The sequence below is a fragment of the Thamnophis elegans genome, chromosome 8 (assembly GCF_009769535.1).
Source record: "Thamnophis elegans isolate rThaEle1 chromosome 8, rThaEle1.pri, whole genome shotgun sequence".
Taxonomy (NCBI): Eukaryota; Metazoa; Chordata; class Lepidosauria; order Squamata; family Colubridae; genus Thamnophis; species Thamnophis elegans.
The window spans coordinates 14,290,997-14,309,982 of NC_045548.1; the positions used below are offsets into that span (position 1 = coordinate 14,290,997).

An 18,986-nucleotide genomic window follows, 5' to 3' on the forward strand; every position below is an offset into this window, starting at 1 on the left:
GCTTCACCTCGAAACACTCGTTTTGACTCCACTCTCTAAAGCAGAACGTGAATGAAAAAGGCGAGCGAGTAACTCCAGTCGCTCAAACTGTCCTCGCTGAGCTTCCGTAGGGGAGGGGAGGGGGGCGACAATTAAGCTGTCATTTCGAAGGCCTCCGATTTAAACCGCCCCGAATCAGGTGATAGACGGCTGGGCGAGAGCCGGAAGACGGGAGGGGAGATGGCGCAGGCGGCCGGAGCTCCTTGTGTCATCGTCCCTGAGGAGCCGCCGCCGCCGCCGCCGCTGCCTCACTCCTCCTCGTCTTCCTCGTCCTCGAGCGCTGACAGCGGCCACGTCTCCAAGAGCCACAGCAACGTCTCGGGAATCGGCGACGAGCACGCGGCGACGGGCGATGCATCGCGCGGAGAGTTTCTACTGGCCGCGGCGGCTGCCGACTACGCCGCCTACCTGCTCCCTTCGCCGCTCGAGAACGCCGCCTCAGCCGGGCAGGCGAGTGAATGGACGGGAGGCGCCCGCTTTGAACGCCGGCCGGTTCGCCCGCTTTAAACCTGGCGCGTCGTCCCGCGCCGTCTTCGTCCCTCTCTCTCCCCGCACAGCCTCGTCCTCCAGAGGGTGGTCGTGAGGGGATTCTCCCCCGGGGTCATTCTGGCAAGCATTCCGATGCTGCGGTCTTTAGGGGCCGTAACGGTTTCCACCCAGCAGCGGTTCGACTTCGTAGCAAATCGCTTTAAATCCCAAGCGAGCCAAAAGTAAAAGGCCGTCGGGAAGTGGCTTCACGTAACCGGTGGCCTTTATTTGGTCTTGTTTTGGTTTTGTCTTTTTGCAGATCGGGACTTTGGACAAGAGCCTTGAAGATTTATTGATCAGGGTAGATGAGTTTGTGGGAATGCTGGACATGGTAGGTATGATACCTAAAAATGCGTAAGTCGGTGTGTGGTAGACCAGGGGTCTCCAACCTTGTCAACTTTAAGCCTGGCGGACTTCAACTCCCAGAATTCCCCAGCCAGCAAATTCTGGGAGTTGAAGTCCACCAGGCTTAAAGTTGACAAGGTTGGAGACCCCTGTGGTAGACTGTCCTATGCTGTCGGTGTTTGAAAGCAACCTGTGGTTAGGTTAGGTTAGGTTAAAGTTTATTTATATGCCGCCCTTTTCCCTGGGGGGACTCAGGGCGGCTCACAACTTAAAAGGGGGGGGGGAGGAAGACAAACTTTTAACATATAAGACAATACATAATTAAAACACAACATTCATACCATTCGGGCGGGTTACAGTCTTAACCCCAGGCCTGACGGGATAGCCAGATTCTGAGGGCTGTGCGGAAGGTCTGGAGGATGGTGAGGGTACGAATCTCCACGGAGATCGTTCCACAGGGTCGGAGCTGCCACCGAGAAGGCTCTCCTCCGCGTGGTTGCCAGTCGACATTGACCGGCAGATGGAACTCGGAGGAGGCCTAATCGATGAGATCTAATAGGTCGCGTGGAGGTAATTGGCAGTAGGCGGTCTCTCAAGTATCCAGATCCACTACCATGAAGGGCTTTATGGGTGACAAGTAGCACCTTGAAGCGTACCCGGAGATCGACAGGTAGCCAGTGCAGCTCGCGGAGGATAGGTGTTATGTGGGTGAAGCGAGGTGCACCCACAATCGCTCGCGCGGCCGCATTCTGGTTGAAATGAAAGGACTGCAGAAATGCTTTTAGGCATCCTGATTGACACTAAAAAGATAATAACAATAGACTTATATACTGCTTCATAGTGCTACATCCCTCTGTAGATGGTTTACAGAATCAGCATATTGCCCCACAACAATCTGGGTCTTCATTTTATCGACCTGGGAAGGAAGCTTGAATCAACCTTGAGCTGGCGAGAATGTGAGAATCAAACTCTTGGCAGTGAGTAGTCATTTAGCCCTGCAGTACTGCCTTCTAACCACTGCGCCACCACTAAACATTTGTCATAACAATAAAAGATAGTGGTGTTCAATTCTGATTTCTATGCGGTCTTGTAACCTGTTTTCTATATCTGCAGTGTATAGTAAACTGTTGAAATCTACATTTAGCAAATCTAGAAGCATTAACAGATCAGAAGGAAGCCTTAGGTTAATAACAATAACAGAATTGGAAAAGAAACTTGGAGGTCATTCTCTAGCTCAGTGTTTTTCAACCTTGGCAACTTGAAGATGTCCGGACATCAACTCCCAGAATTCCCCAGCCAGCAAATGCTGGCTGGGGAATTCTGGGAGTTGAAGTCCGGACATCTTCAAGTTGCCAAGGTTGAAAAACACTGCTCTAGCTCAACTGCCTCCTCAAGCAGGAGACCCTGTAGCATTTTGGACAAATGGCTGTCTAATCTCTTCTTAAAAACCTTCGGTGATGGAGGACCAATAACTGTTAAATCAATTTGTATGGGTTGCATACATTCTTTTAGAAGATAACTCGGTTTGTGTACCATTTTAAATGCATTGGTTAGATTTTGTCAAAGCTTATTCTCCCTAACTTGTTAACAGTAAAGTATGTATTTTTTTCTCTTAGATTAGAAATGATTCTTCTCAAGTAATTAATGAAAGTGTGCCACATATTCATGCAAAGGCAATGGAAATGAAGAAGCTCTATAGAAAGATTGACAAACTAGAGGTATTGTGTTTCAAATGTCAATATTTAGGTTCTCTTTACAAGGCTAATAGAAATTATTTTCAATTTTATTTTTCTTTTGGAGGTTAAGCCTTATAATGTCAGCATAGCAAGAGATAATTAAGTGTATTCTTTGATTCTTTGCAGATCCTTAATCATAATCTAGATAAAAAAAATATTTCCAGCAAGAAATTGAAGGACAACTACTATATGTTTCTATTCACACTGCTTTCCCAATGTTTTAATGAACACATGTATCTTTGATAAATATTAAAGATAAATGTAAATTTATTTTAAAGATGATATTTCACTTAATAATTGAAACTCAGGTAACATATAAGTCTAATATTAGTATTGCCTAGTAATGTGTAAGTTCCTATCATAGAAAATACATTTTGGTATTCAAATCTAATGAATCTCTACATGTAGTCCTCAACTTACAACCTCAACTGATCCCAAAATTTCTGTTGCTTAGTGAGACATTTTAAAGTGAATTTTGTCCCATTTTACCACCTTTCTTGCCACGGTTGTTAAGGAAATCACTGCAGTTAACCTAATACGGTTAAAGAAGTTTAATTCTTTTCAGGTTTAGTCCAGTATTCTAATTCAAAATTAGGAAATTAAACCATCTTTGTTAACGTTGTTATTGCTATTTTTTCTCTTTTTCTTTTAAACCAGGCCTTTGTAAAAATGATTGGTAATAATGTGGCTGGAATGGAGGAACAGATCATAAAGGCAGAATCAGACCTTGGAAATTTTCCAAATACGTTAAAGAAATTATTGTACACAATCAACGTGCCATCTTTTTTAAATGTAAGTTTTCTTTATTAAGGCTGAAAAGATGCAAGATACAAATTGAAATTAGTTTATGGAGTAGATTATAGAAACCTTAGACTTCTTTAATCTCTATAGCAGGGACAAATCTGATCCAAATCTAGATGCATAACTTCCATAAGCTCAAGGTGGATGATCGATTATTAGGAATTCTTAAATTTATGATACATTTACCGCAAATAATTTCCAAATTAACATTCAGTGAGATAGTTATTTTAGATTTTCAAAGAATGTAAAAATGGGGGACAAATGATTATTTTAATCATTATTTTTTCAGGGTGTTCCTTTAAATAAATACAAAGGAATTTGGAGGACAACAAATTATCTGCTCCTGTTGTCCTCCAGAGGAGGGGCTTGGATAAGCATGCTCATTTCATCCACCATGCTTCTTATTCTGTATATAAGACTGATTCAGGTAGTCCTCAACTTAGAATGTTCCTTCAGTGACTGTTCTAAATTACCATGGCACCGAACAAAGGAACTAACAATGTTTACCCAAAGTTACAGCCGCTTCAGTGCCCCTGTGGTCAGATGAGCAAATTGGGCACTTGGCAAGTTGCCTAGCCTTACAATTGATTGTAGGGATTCTGCAGCCCCCCACCTGGTTTTCTTTCTTTCCATTTCGCCCGAGTCCCTTGGACCTATCTTCTTCTTGGCCGAGTTCCCACAGGGCTTGGGCCTGTTTCTTTCCCCATAGGTCCCACATCCTTGCGCCTCCTTCCCTTGTCACACATCTTTTCACTTACTTTTTCCGATGATCACCTTTGTGAGGGAGAAGTGGCCAGTCTACCACATGGCCTTCCTACAGTTATCTAAAGCTGTGTGGTACTGCCCTGAAAGTGTCATTTGGGAGCGGCCACAATTATAACAGATAGTTCTTGATAGGCTGCTTTTGTTTACATGGTCTTTCTAACTTGCTACAAGTTAGACCTCAAACATTAAAAATTATACATCTCAGGTCCTCTATAAAGAGAAATCTTTGGCTTGGTCAGTAATCCTCTTTCACCATGTGAGAGGATGCAGTGAGATGAGCTATCTTGCTCAATTACTCTCCATTTCCTTTCTGTGGTTTACATGTGTTTATAAAAGCTGTGTAAAGATATTTCCTTGAAATAAATACTTTGAAGGGCAAAAACCCATTCACTGATTTGGGAGTTAACCAAATAAAAGGAATAAAGATAGAAAGGTTCCCCTTCTTGATGTATTAGAACCTCTTATAGCTAGTGGTTTACCTAGGCTTGTTTGTTCAGTATGTTTACCTTTGCACTTAAAATATTTTTATTGGACAACTGCAACATTGAAATCATCTGTGCACATTGAGCATGTTTGCATGGCAGACTGACCTGATTATTTACCAAAAGATAAGGATAGTTCAATTAAATCAGGAATAATGAGACTTATAACCAATAATGGAGGAGTGGGGGAATGTCATATTCCGCTACTGTTTCATAGCAGTTACTGCTATCATTTACTACGAAGGCAACAGCCAACATGGACCTGAGAAGACAGACTTCGCTTCTGCACCTTTTGTCCCCATTGTCATGCATCTCCTGGCTCTGTGTTTGGGATGGGGGAGTAAGATAATCTGAATGAAATGCCGATTCACTTTTTCAAGTGAAGCAAGTTAGCATACTAGTGGATGAAAAAAGCTGTAAAATATGCCTGAGGCATCTATGCAAGCCTTGCAAACGGCATAGCACATTTCATGATTCAGAGGTTTTTCATTTGTGCTCTGCATATTGGAAAACTCCACAATCCCAACAGACTTTCCATGAAAAATAGTGGATACATTTCTGATAATTTGTTCCAGAAATCCCTTATGCACATTGAAATGTATATGTAGTTCTAATCTTTTCAAAGTCTGCTTGGTATATTTCATGGAAGGCACACAAACTTAAGAGGGGCATTTTGTTCAAAACTATTAAATTGTAGGTTCTAAAAAAGTCAGGTGTAAAAGTATTTTGATATGTAGAATTTCATTACAGAAATCATCTTCAGCGAGGCAAAATCAAGCCCTGTATGAGCCACTTGATCTCTTCAAGACTGAAGACTACTTTCCTTGTCTTGATCAAGGACAATGTATGTGATTAAACTGGAAGTGGTAACATGGAAAGGAGAGTATTATCAGTAAGATCCATGCTGGCCTTTAGATTGTTGCTGCACTTTTTTCCGGAAAACTACAGTGCCTTCTTTGTATGTCCCAGTTTGTCTTCAAGCGCATTTACTTCAGCTGGATTTTCTGTAGAAATAATATACTAGTATCTTAAAGCACAATCTAATATAAAGCCTTAAGGGGCAGCTAATTTTATCAAGAAACGGTAGTATGTACAGTATATTATATAAACTGTAAGTAAATCTAACACTATCCTCTTAATTGAGAGATTAGAGAGGGAATGGGACTGGATATACAGGAGGAAGGTCTTCCAGCCATTATTTTCAGCCAGAATAGTTCAGAAAAACCAACCTATATAATTCACCTCTGTATTTCTCTCTCTCCTGGTATAAGTCTAGGGTAAGAAAGATTTTACAGCCAGGTACCAAACTGTGTTCCATGGTTTTCTGGCTAATTCTTTTTGAAGATTAACAAAGTTTATTATGTAGAGACGTAAGTGGGAAAAATAAAGTATACTGTGTTTCCTGCTGTTAATCTCTGTTCCACAGGCATATTTTTGAAATAGTACTTAGAAGTGCAGTAAGGAGCAAAATACGTATTGTTGGTAATGATCTTGATTCTGTTCAACACAGCAAGAAGAAATCCACTGGCTGACTAGAGCATAGTAAAAGGAACTTTGTTCTTTGAAGTGCTATATATTAAAGAAAAACAGCAATATGTAGCTTGCTAAGTTGCAGAAGCAACTATTTCATAAAGTTTTTCATGAATATCCTTTTATATAAAATGTGAAATGTTTGATCAGCAAAGCACTTGTTAACTTGTAATTAAGCTTTTAATTTTTTAGATTAAAATGCCATTTTAAAGCATGTTGTCCATATCTTAACTACAAAGCCATCTTAAGATTCTAAATGCATTTGAGAAACTGTCAAGATGGTTGGCTTTTTTTACAATGTTAAGATGGCAGGGGGGAAAAGTATTAATAGCCAAGTTCCCGCCACAACTATACACTATGAATTAATGGGACCTGTGGGTGGGCAAGGGAGTCTTTTATGAGTTTTTGTCACAGAAAGCTACAGTGAACAGGGTCTTGATTTCTATATTTTTATTTTTAACGGAGAATATGACATTTTTGAAGAACTATTCTAACCTTTATTCTGAAGTTTGCTTAACCATGGTGCACAAACTGTTGATGTAAAAATGAAATGGAGCTTAGTAGTATATACTAAGCAAGTAACCTGATTTACGATAGGGATAGCTTTATTAAAGGAACATGTGAAAGCTTTATAGAATATAATTTGAGGAATCACCTTTTTCTGCTTGTACCTCCATCATATTATCAGCCAATCATGTCTAGTCTTAAATTATGGGAGACAAATTTGCATTGTTCAAACATTTTGGATTTCAGCTCCCATTAATTCTGGGCTGCATACCTCACTGAAAAGGAGTTCTTGGCACTCTCTGAGCTTGATTATTTGCTTGCAGATGTTTCATTACCTATATGTATTTCTTGGAATTATTGACAAGTGGGAAAATGCTAGTTCAACAAAGAGAAAGTAGGGCTAAATTGATTAGGAAGGTATGTATTTTTTCATTTGTCTTTTTCATTACCAAATCAACATGATTGTGAACAACTGAATCAAAATTCTAGTTTTTAGGAATTTACACTTACTAAGGGTAACAATATAAACCATTTAAGCCTTTTAAAGTTTTACTTCAAGGGAAATACATCCATCAGACCTGGTATAAGTACAAGTTGAAGCATTTCATTTTCAGACCTGACCATATAGCCTTTTACATGGAAGTAACTGCTCATTGCACCTGATATGGTATATGGTAAAGTAGTAATGTCGGTACATACATCAGAAACTATTCAACCTCTCCTAAATCAGTAAACTAAATGTAGGGAAGAAAAGTGGATCATGTGATTTTACTGATGACCACTCAAAAAACAATTATAATTTTTCAGCCTGGCCTCTGGATTCCTCTGTGAATTACTAGTAAGGTATATGACACGAGATGAATGCCAAAGACAACATCAGTAAATAGAAAGGTGCTAGTAATCCTGGCCAAGGTCTGGAATGTGAATTGAACAAGGATATTGTGTAACCTGGTTTAAGGATATGATGCCAAAGACATGAAATGTCTATTCTAATGGAGTGAAAATATCAATGAATGAGAGGATTATCACTTGACACAAACAATAAATGAAAATATCCTGCAACATGGGAAGTTCCCCTTTTTTGTTTTGATAATTCTTGACTATTCAAAAATGAAGCAGCCAATTAGAGGACCACTCTGTCACCGTGAAAATTTGTAAAGTTAAAAAGAAGCATGCAGAGCTCAGACATGCACCAAACCAGTATAACTCAGAAATGTGATTTTCCAGGATAAGGTGTATATAGACTGCTAAAAGCTTAAAGAGCCTCAGCAAAAGGAAAGGTAACACCAGAGATGATCTCAAAGCAGGGATTATAAAATGTAGTGGAAATAAATATAACATGTTTCAAAACTTCCACCAGATTTTTTTTAAAGTAAATGTTATCAAACTGCAGAACACTGAAATTTCATTATGTTTTAAAATACAAGATACAGATTAAAAGTGAGAATGGGAACAAGCCCAATATTTCACCAGAAAACATATAAGCAGTATTATTACAGAATAATTTTTCATATTCTAGATGTGCAACGTAAAAGTAGTGTTGGTACACAAGCAGGGAAAATCTTGACAATTGTCCATTCTTTGTGTGTTAAGTTGAAGAATAAAGTACCAGAAGAATATTTGAGTCTCACATGGCTACCCCAACTGAACTTACAACATCCCAGAGGCTAATACCCACTACTCTGGATCAAAACCACTGACAAGCAATTCATTTTGTTACTTTGGTTTAAAAACCAGCACATACAGTTTGAAGTTGTGATCAGAAAATAGTGGGCAAAAGTGAGAAGTATGATGACCCTGTTATGCACAGCCTAGAAGTATGAGTAAGTCTACGCCATGCGTCCCTTGCCATTGCAAAGCATAATTCATGCCTATTGAAGTGGTTTACTGCCACAAATTCAGTGTTGCGGGGACAAATGTTTCTACTTTTAAATGGTATGCTCCAACCATTCCAGAGGTGTTGAGCTTGAAACAACCATCTTATGTTATGAAATAGCTAGTTCAAACTCAGAAAACAGCCCTTTTTGTACCATTATTCAACACTTCCCAAAGGGAGTGCTTTAAGGCCATTAATGCAGACTTGTTTCATTAAAACATTGAAAAGGAACAAGATCCTAACACTGTAATGAGAAACACGTATAGAGCAAAACTATCAGTCCATATAACTTGCTGCTGGCTAGGTTGGGCTCCCACCAATTAGCTAACATTGAAGCAGTAGATACTAAATTACTGCAATATAGCACAGATGCAAAAGCTATGTTTGGATTCACAGATAAAACATTGTATTAATTTTGCTCCTCCATAATCTTGAGTACTTGCAAAGAAATGAACCCTGTGATGATTAAGTTATCTTGCTAGAGACCATGACTTCTTATCCCGCCTTTGCCATGAAAGCCAGATGAGTGACCTTGGGCCAGTCACTCTCAGCCCAATTCACAGGATTGTTGATGTGAGGAAAATAGGGGGAAGAAGGAGTGATATATTTGCCACCTTGATTATTACTTGTAAAAATAATACAGGATACAAATAATTAAAATGAAATTGAGGAAACTCTTAAGCAAAAGCACTACTATTGTAACAACTCAATTTCCAATGTTGGCAAGAAATCAAAAGTTATACAGTAGTTTTAAAATAACAACAGAAATGACATCCAGTAAGTGTATTTATTCTCCTTTTCTAAAAATAAGACTATACTGTATGAATTTTGACCAAATAGCAGTTTAAACTCCCCTCAGTTTAATCTTGGAGTCTATCATATCTTTAATTGGTTGCAGTCCTTTTATTTTGTACGTGGGTTTAGTCAATGTTATTCTTCACTTCAGAATCTAATATTTATCTCAATAATCCTGAAAGATGAAGTGAGAGCCAGGAATGCTTTCAGTGGCCAGGTCTTCCAAGTCCTTCATTCCTGCTACATAATTATCAGTGCTAGTACAGGGTGTGACCTTTCAGTTTCTATGTTTCCAGCGATATTAAATTCTATTTAAATATCTCTGCCTTGATAGAACTCTTAGAAAATGAGGCTTTTTGAAAGAACAGAAACCAAACCAGTAAACCTTCTTACAATTCTGTCATTTGTAGAAATCTAACAGCCTGCAATGTAAGTGCTTAAATTGCGATTATTTACATTTAGTTTCATCAAAACAAGTCTTCCCATAAGTTTAGTTTAATTTATTTAGTTTAATAACTAAAATGCACTGTAAAGTCTGCACACAAAATGTTCTCTGATAGGGCAATAATAAGCTATGCTGTGCAAATTAATAGCTAGTTATCTTCTAGGGACTAAAGACTAACCTTCTGGATCAGGAAACTCTTCAATCATCCAATGCCCCAACATATTTTAAATAGTGGTAATAAAACTGCCACAGCTTTAGCCTTACTTTTGTTTTAAAATGTCTAGCAGGCTTATCCCTTGAATAACTTTAGACAAAACTATTGCCTATTCGCAGTATCAAATCATTGACATGACAGAGATTTTCACTCTGCATTTTGAAGAAAAATGATCCTAATCTTATAAATGGCAAGCATTCTTTCACATTCTGCCATTATCATAACCCAAGAATTTGTGTATCAGTCACAATGCAACATATTCCCACACTTGATTGCTGAAGAATTGCCTTTAATCCCATATTCCAAGACAATCTTCACAGCAAGATAGCGAAGTGTCAAGAACTTATTTCCAATATTGCTCTTGACTATTTGTCAGCAAAGGGATTACAGTAATAGTCATGAATGCAATACCTATACTTTTCTGGAACAAAATGCGAATTAGAATGCTCGCATCAAGTTACAGCATTAAGTAAAGTTAGCTCTAGATAACCATTTTAGACTACATCAATTTTTTCAACCTGGACATCTTCCAAATATATGAGCTTCGCCTCACAGAATTCTCTAACAAGAATGGCATAATTAAAAATTATAGTAGCATATTTGGGATATATGATGAAAACAAATACATCTTAATTAAACAGGTAGCTCCTAACTTTATTTAATCCAAGATGCATTATCAATACTTGGAAACCAAGGCTACAGAAAAACAATGGCACATCTATAAAGATCTAGAATTTTTTACTAAGGAAAAATTCAGAAACAGCATTTGAAATTATCCCATGAAGTACCATTGTACCTACAGGAACAAGTGTTTTAATAACAGTATTTTTGCATCTGGTACTGCCTATACACTGTCAGGTTTGAACATTTTTAAATGTGATAAGGTCATATTAAAAGCCAAGCATCTTAATTTTAAATGGAGGGGATGGTTCTTTTACGCTGTTATAATCATCTAACCAATTTTGATATGTTACCAAAACTATACATTTTATTTTTTTTAGAAACAATTGTTTTTAAAAAAAAAATCTAGAAATTTGTTACACAATTGTATAAAATCCCATGGACAAAACTACATCATAAGCAAAGGAACAAAACAGAACAAAAGGAACTAGAACTTCAGGTATTCTGAAATACACCCCACGGCACTGATTGTGTTCACACAAAAGAGTGAGCTATGATTCTAAAAAAAAATCTAGTTTATCATTCAGAAGCAGCACATTGCACTGCAACTCAACCTTGGTACCACATCCACCAGTCAGAACTACAGTAACCTGTGTTTACCTAAATGGAGAAACCTAGGATTCACAACTGTTGTACATCTAATGAGCCAGAATTCAAAGTACACATCCAAGTCAGCTCATTTGGGAGCCAAAAGGCAGGTCTAAATTTGAATCTTAATTTGGCATTAAGCCTTTTCTTCTTGCTGATTTCTTATTATAGTCAGTGTTAGTGATGGACCAGAACTAAGGACTGGTATGGGCAAAGTAAAAATGCTTGTGAATGATAAATCTTTTTTTTTTTGTAATTCTAATTTACTACTGTATGCAAATGTAGCCAGAGAACAGTAATATTTTAATATTACAAAAAAACTAAGTAAGTGGAATAGTTTCTGGTGTAATATGCAGTCTTGGTTGCCTGATATCAGGACTACTTTTTTAAAAAAAAATTATACATCTTCCAGTTCACAATTTAAATTCAAACTGTGCTTTACATTTTTAAGTTCTGACATATTAAAGCCCAAAAGCACGGATGGCTTGAGGTTTTTTATTGCCTTTAGGCAGAAGTATCTCTTTCTCCCAAAAAATGATGCAACATCCACTTTCCATGCACGTAGCATGGACGACAGCAATTGTAGTTCTTTTTTACTGGGATATGGCTTCTTGTGAAAATAATCTGCAAGAAACCTTTTTTGGACTTCATTTGAGCTTTGTTGGAATGGCTTCGGATTCAACACCAACAGATGAAGATCTTCAGCTGAAGTCTCTCCCTTGGTTTCAGTTTTATGATCAGACTTTTGTCGTTTTGAAGGCACACAATTCACCTCCTTTGCTGGAACTTGGGCTGTACCATTATTTATAATGAAGAATGGCGGATCCTCATCGCTTTGGTCTTCTGAAACAGAAGCAGCATAAAGATGATCAGACTGTTTCCTCTTGGCTGAAAGAGGATCATCCTCATGGTTCTCCCCATTCATAAGTGGTAGATCCTGCTTCACATCAAGGTCAACCTGCATCTTCATATCTGGCGAGGTCTCTCTAGGAGCACTGCGGCATCGAAGCAAATGCACAGCTATAGCTGTTAGAGTCATGTTGCCAGTGTATACTCCGCAGCAGTGGATACATTTAAAAGCAGGAGTCTTCAAAATGGTGTGCACAGTTGGCATGATGTGGTGCCGCTCTTTCAAGTGCATTTCATAAGCATCTCTGCTAGTGAAAACACCATAACAAAAAGGGCAAGTAGAAACGTTCTTGTTCTCTCTGCTCGTTTCGGCATCCTCTTGATGTAGTTTGATATACAAAGGAATAAGTGTCCTTGAATTTACACCAGCAAGTACAACAAGATGCACTTCTCTTTCACCAAGTTCTTTTGAAGTTATACTGAAGTCAAAATGAGGGAATACTAACTGACCTTCAGAATCACTCGCAAGCTGAAAGCCTTTATCATCGTAATTTGAGTGCAATTCCTTCTTTCCATTATGTGCAGTTTGTGTGTGAGTCACAAGGCCTTTTAAATCATAGAAAATATTGGTGCAGAAGAGGCAAGTTAACCCATGGACAAAAATATGTTTTAAAAGCTCTGACTGAGTTAGAAAGCATTTACAAGAAAAACATCTCACCGTCTTATCTTTTAGCCACCTCAGAAAAGGTGCACAGACTGCAACTTTGTCTATTTCACAAGTCGTCTCCCTCTTAGATGTGCTACATTTGTGGGCCACCTGCATGTGCACTTGATAGACATTTGATGGGAAAAGCTCGCTACAAACGGGGCACGTCTTCCATTGCTTAGCCTGCTTAAGAACTAGATTCATTGCAGTACTGGTTGGAGAAGTCTTGGTAGGAGTATTTGTAGAAGAACTTACTGCAACAGGAGATGGCACAGTAGCAGGTCCCTGAGACAGCTGGGCAACTGGGCCAGATGGCATCAACTGAACAGGCACCTGAGGCGGTGGAACAGTTGCCATGCCACCACCTGGTGGCCCAGGCAAAGTCATTGAAACTGGTGCAAGGGTGTATGTAGGTATTCCATTAACTTGTTTGCCAGTTGGAATTAACTGTCTGAGCATAGGTCCAGTGGTAAGTAAAGTAGCATTCTGAGACACTCCAGGTCTAACAGACTGATTTACTGGAAGAACTTCTGGCTGATTAAACTGTACAATCCCAGGTCCGGCCGATGGGTTTACAGGAAGAACCCCTGGTGTGACTGGATGGTTAAACTGAAGAACTCCCGATGTAATTGTTTGGGGAACTGGAAGAACTCCAGGCCCACTGCCAATAGGCCGATTTACAGCAAGGATCCCAGGTGATGAAGGTCTGTTAACTGGAATAGCACCAGGCCCTGGCATAATTGGATTGCTGATAGTTCTGACTGATTGATTACCTACAGGAAGCAGAGTAGGCCTGATAGGTCGAGTGAAAGAAATTACTCCTGGAGGAACAGCTCTGTTTATGTTTCCTGTGGGTTGATTTAGGCAAAAAACTCTGGGTCTTACTGGCTGTTTTAAGGGGAAACGATGAGAAACAAAGACTGGCTGAGAAACTGCAGGCTGAAGACTAACAGTATTCTGATTTGCTGGGCGAGAACCCGAAAGAAGGGCAATATGTAACCGGTCAACAGAAGTTGAAGCTGTCATACTATTGGCGCTACTTGAAACAGTCAAAGGTGCAACCACGTTATGAACTGGTTTTGTCGATACCGTATTTTGATTCTGATTAACTGATGGAAGTGGAAGCTGAAAACATGATGTAGAATTTGATCCTACAGAGGTAGGATTCAGTTGTGAAACAGTATTGATTGTAGATGGCTTTGGAGCAATATTGATAATCTGCAGTGACTTCATTTGTCCTGTTTTTTTAGGCTGAACTGAAATTACACGTCCCAATATGTTCTCCAGATCTTTATGTACTTCAGATGTTAAGACATGATATATTAAAGAATCCCGGCTATTTGCAAAAGCATTACACTTTTTACAGTAGTGGTCAGTAAAATTCTCTTCGCTCTCATCAGGCCTCTCCTCAAAATATGTACTTATTAGATTTTGAAAATGGCTTACCAACACATGTTTCTTTGTATTGTAGTACAGCATGTCAGAAAATTGACATTTCTGGCATACAAAGTTTACTGCATCGTTCCGGAATTGTCTCATACCACCACTCACATTATAGTTTTGTATTTTCTTCTTGGAGTGAAACATTCGGAGGTGTTTTCCTACTGTCTTAGAATGAGAAGCAAATGAACATTCTGGACAAGGAATAACTAACTCTTGATCCATTTCATCTTCATGGTAGCGAGTCAGGTGATTTTTGAAAGAATTAAGAAATTTTGATGAAAATTTGCACAAGCTGCAACAATATGGATTTGTTCTGTATCTCTGAAAAATAAGAAAAAGGGGCATCTTTTGTAGAACTCACAAATAATATGTGTATCAACTGGTCAATGCACAGTACCAAAAAAGCATCACAGTCTTGTTAACTGGATATGAACTCTTCTTCAGGAGATTATAATGATCTAGCTTTCTTTTCTGTTTTAAATAATATTAATATAATAATACAAATAGTATTAGGACCAAGCTAAGTGAAATCTAAACTTTTTGCTGCTGTTCGCTAAGAATAAGTCAAATTACTACAATACCAGCAGTGTGGACTCCAGCTTAGTCTAAGACCAGAAATAAATGAGGAAAGAAAGGGAAGAAGCAATGTTCTTCTATATCATAAGTTTACACAAGAATTACCAAAATAAATATCAAATATCTATTACCATCTATGGTTAAAAGAAAATTAAAGGACTATATCAATGGAAATCTTTAGTCCATCAAATTAAGATAAAAATTTTAAAGCAGAATATGGAAAAGTTGTTAATGGAACTGTAGAGGAATAAATATGCCAATTAGATGTTCAATATAGTTAATTACTGAGTTATCAAAAAACTAACAGCTGTAGTAACTTGTTTTCAAAATGCAGAAAAAGCAACTACTTATTCTTATGCAATTCTGACAGTTTAGTGAAGAAAACTATCATAAAATAATAAGGTGACTGACAAAATATAGAATAATCAATTTTCTTATTCTATTTTCAGAACATTTCCCCCTGTTATAGAACATTAGCTTTTGAAATTAAAGGAAGTCTTATAATACAACATAGTACCAACTTTTCAAATCAAAATTGTTTTTTTTTAATCTAACAAGGCATACTCAAACAATTGAATCCATTTAAATCTTCAAATGGTGATAACTATATTACATACCTTTCTTTTAGTAACATTGTCCCAATGAGATACATCATTCCATGAAGTACTAGAGAAATATTTTTCCCCTGGATCAAAACTTTTCAGAGTCTAAGAAAAAGCAAGGTGGGTTAAGAAAATAGCCCATAACTAAAATAAAATGTTGCTTAATGCAGTTACTTTAACATTAAACTGAGATTCCAAAGCCTGGTGTAATACCCCAACTTTTTTTTTCCAAATCGTATAGCCCAAGCAAACTACAAATACCAAAAAGCATAATGTATAACCTTTATTATTTTAATTTTTAAAAATAATCCACTCCAAAGGTGAATTATGGCCTCACAGACTTGACATTACTATCCTGACCATAACTGCTTTCACATTCCTAAATGATTTTCAAGAATAGCTTTTAGCCAGCTAAAGTAGGCCCACTCATTTGAAATCAGTAATTTTATCTGGTTTGTGCCAATCCGAGCTCAGCACTTCACATTCTCACAATGCTGGAGGTCTTCAGTAGTGAAATTTCTGGCTCAGTTATGGAGCAGGAAAAAAGTTTGGAAGTCACTGGGTGAGCAAGTCCCTATTGAGGAAAATTCTCACCTTACCCTGTTTTCTCTCTCCTTTTGAAATGAAGATGGCAGGGCACTCTATCGTGGTTTTTAAATTAAGCAAAGAAATGGTGTTGCATCTTTTCTTAGTGCTTTTGTCCTCTCTCAAAAATTAATAAAGAACAAGAAAGGAAGGGGATGGATTAAGTGAGATGGTTGGATGCTGGGGTTTTTTTTGCACTTCCCAATTGGATGGCAAGCTAGCCTGGTTCATTAATAGCCCCAAATGTTTGTGAAGATGCTATTCTGGTCTCTCACCGTAATGAAGTATTGAAATCTTCTGAAGATGGCAAGAGTGAAAATTGTGCTGATGCAGAATTCCCTCTGATGGTTTGGGGAATGAAGTAGGGAGCACAGTGAAAGTACAAGTAAATCTTACAGCCATGTTTTCAAATGTTTAGCAGTGATAATCAATCCAACAATAGTAAAAATTTTATCCCATCTACTTCTTAATTCAATCAAATTAATTGAGTTTTGAGGCCACCTAACTTCAAAAGGACTCAGAGCAGTTTACAATATTTATAATTTGAGGAAGATGGGCAGTCTAGAAACACAAAATATAAATAAATATAAATAAAAAGTGAATGTTCAGACACATCAACAACATTCACAAGATTTGACAGGGACTCCAAAATACCCTAGCCCCAATCCTGGGAGCAAAACTAGTCTTTTATGGAATTCAAAATTACTTGAAGAGTGGGAAGCATACATATCTCTGGGGGAATGTTGCTCCTGGAGGCACATGCTTCTATGTATTCAGTATGTTTTTCCCTGTCATCAATTTAAATGTTCAGTACAACTAAACTTGATGAAGTATTAATTCAACCATGGATTCAATTTTTAAGATTTCTCATCAACATTAGAAATCTATGATAAGTGATATTAAATACAGAATATATTTTCTTCAGTTAAAATGCATGACATTTAGTTATGTCAAATGCTATCTTACAGGGTTGTAAATATAAACTACTATATTTTAAGACAATTTTTATATAGGTATATTTGACTAATCTGTATTCAGGCACACATTATAACTGCAATATTAAAATATGTTTAAGCCACAGAAAACTATGAAATCTAAAATAATATTTATTCAGTTGTTTAATTTAGACTTCTACCTAGACGTGTACTGTAGTCAAGGAGACTAGGCAAAATAGATAAATTTAGGCTTAAAAGTAGCTTTTTTTTAAAGTATGTATTTTTTTTTCTTTAAAGACCCATACATGTAGTCCTCATTTAACAGCCACTCGCTCAGTGACTGTTCAAACTTGCAGGAAAACTGAATGAATAGTATTTATGATCTATTCCTCAGAATTCTAGCCATTAGTATTTCCATGATTGTCATTTCCAAAGTTCTCTACTGGCTTCCCATGAACAAAGTCAATGGAGAAATCAACAGGAAGTCAAAAGTCATGGTCAAGCAAGATCCTCGCTTATTGATGGCAACAGCACTGCCTTTGCTAAGAAATGTGGTCACGTAACATCACGCTTTACAACTGTATTGCAATCACCATTATTAACTGAGGACTACTTGTATTAAGTCCAAGAAAAGGATGTTTTATTCAACTTTTTGAAAAAGTATTGTCCCATGTGAAAAATAAATAAATTAGAGATATAAAAAATGAGGGAATATTTTTACATTAGAAATAGTCAGCAATAAATGCAGAACAATAGTAACAGGTTTCCCTATTTGTAAGTTTGATTTTTTGAATTGTCATGTATACATTCAAGTAAGCAAAGAACATTGCAGGAATCATTCTAGATTTGAATGATCTGCCTATAGATAGCCTGCTTGTTCCTCTCCCTTGCCCTTTCTGATCCTCAGTGTGCACAACCCAAGTGCACTGCTACCAATGTGGTAAATACGGGCAACAAGAATCATAGAATATAGGCCGAAGGAGAAAAATGGGATATGCCTATGATATTATAGGAAACAGCCACTCAAAAATAGCATTTACTCAAGCCCAAATATCCAGTGTACAAAAAGAAAAGGATTACCAGTAATTAAATATTTGGATGCAGAGTCTGTTGAGAAAAACAGAGACAGCAGAAATTATAGTAGAGGTGGGCAATTAATTTTCCCATGGGGTCATGTGACAAATTGGGACTATTGTGGAGGGCTGCTGCCGCCCCCACTGCTATCCCCCCTCCCCCACTGTGGGCTAGGAGGCACAATCGAAGGCTTGGATGTCGCCTATAAAATGCCCAGGTCTGACCTAGTGCCTAAACAAAAAAGGCCCCATGTAATAATATAGCAATTGACAACTTTCTAGCCTAAGCAAATAAGGGAAGGTAAAGTATTTCAAAAGCTGAGACAAAGCTGGTTGAACTATTCTTCTATCTTTGTTAGGAAATGGATCTAAATGGATCATAAATAGAAGAAAACTGCTTTATAAACACGAAGAAAGTGAAATAAGCTTTATTGATCCTGATGAATTGAAAAATAAAATAAAGTTGATACACTGGTTTAAGTTAACTGTAGAAGCCCTCTTCATTAAGATGACTGATTGAAGAATGACTTGTCAGATAAAATGGTAAGTCTGAGATCACTTCATGAATGAAAAACACTAAAGAAGGAAGAAATCCACCAACTTCTCTAAGTTAAGAAACAAAACAATAAGAACAAACCATACATACCCAAGAACAAGGCTACAGTAAAGAACTGTACTCTTGATTTATTCTATTAAATGGTTGTGTTCATCAAAGTCCCAAGTCTACAGTACCTGGACAGTCCCAGCAAGTTGTTTTCAAAATGAACATGCTTCCTACCCACGTTCAGCTATGTCCCCAATTGCCTCATTCTCCCCCCCCACCCTCAGTGCTAAACTAGATGCTATGTGGGAGACAGACTTACTTTGTCATCCAATCCTCTGAAA

The 18,986-nt window shown here is 37.7% G+C and overlaps 2 protein-coding genes across 2 annotated transcripts in view; one reads left to right on the forward strand and one right to left on the reverse strand.

The window, feature by feature from the left end:
- On the forward strand, positions 1 to 6,856 carry LOC116512235 (biogenesis of lysosome-related organelles complex 1 subunit 4-like). Its single transcript, XM_032222603.1, has 5 exons — positions 1 to 489; positions 827 to 898; positions 2,529 to 2,630; positions 3,306 to 3,440; positions 5,447 to 6,856. The coding sequence occupies exons 1-5, from the start codon at positions 220 to 222 to the stop codon at positions 5,546 to 5,548; spliced, it is 681 nt and encodes a 226-aa protein (XP_032078494.1). The 5' UTR covers positions 1 to 219; the 3' UTR covers positions 5,549 to 6,856.
- The window catches only part of ADNP2 (ADNP homeobox 2), a 24,375-nt gene continuing 11,421 nt past the window's right edge, over positions 6,033 to 18,986 (reverse strand). Inside the window, exons 3-4 of the mRNA XM_032222602.1 lie at positions 15,524 to 15,613; positions 6,033 to 14,651 (exon numbers count right to left, since the gene is read on the reverse strand). Of these exons, the coding sequence (XP_032078493.1) occupies positions 11,730 to 14,651; positions 15,524 to 15,613 (3,012 nt within the window). The 3' untranslated portion in view covers positions 6,033 to 11,729. The remainder of the gene's footprint in view (positions 14,652 to 15,523; positions 15,614 to 18,986) is intronic.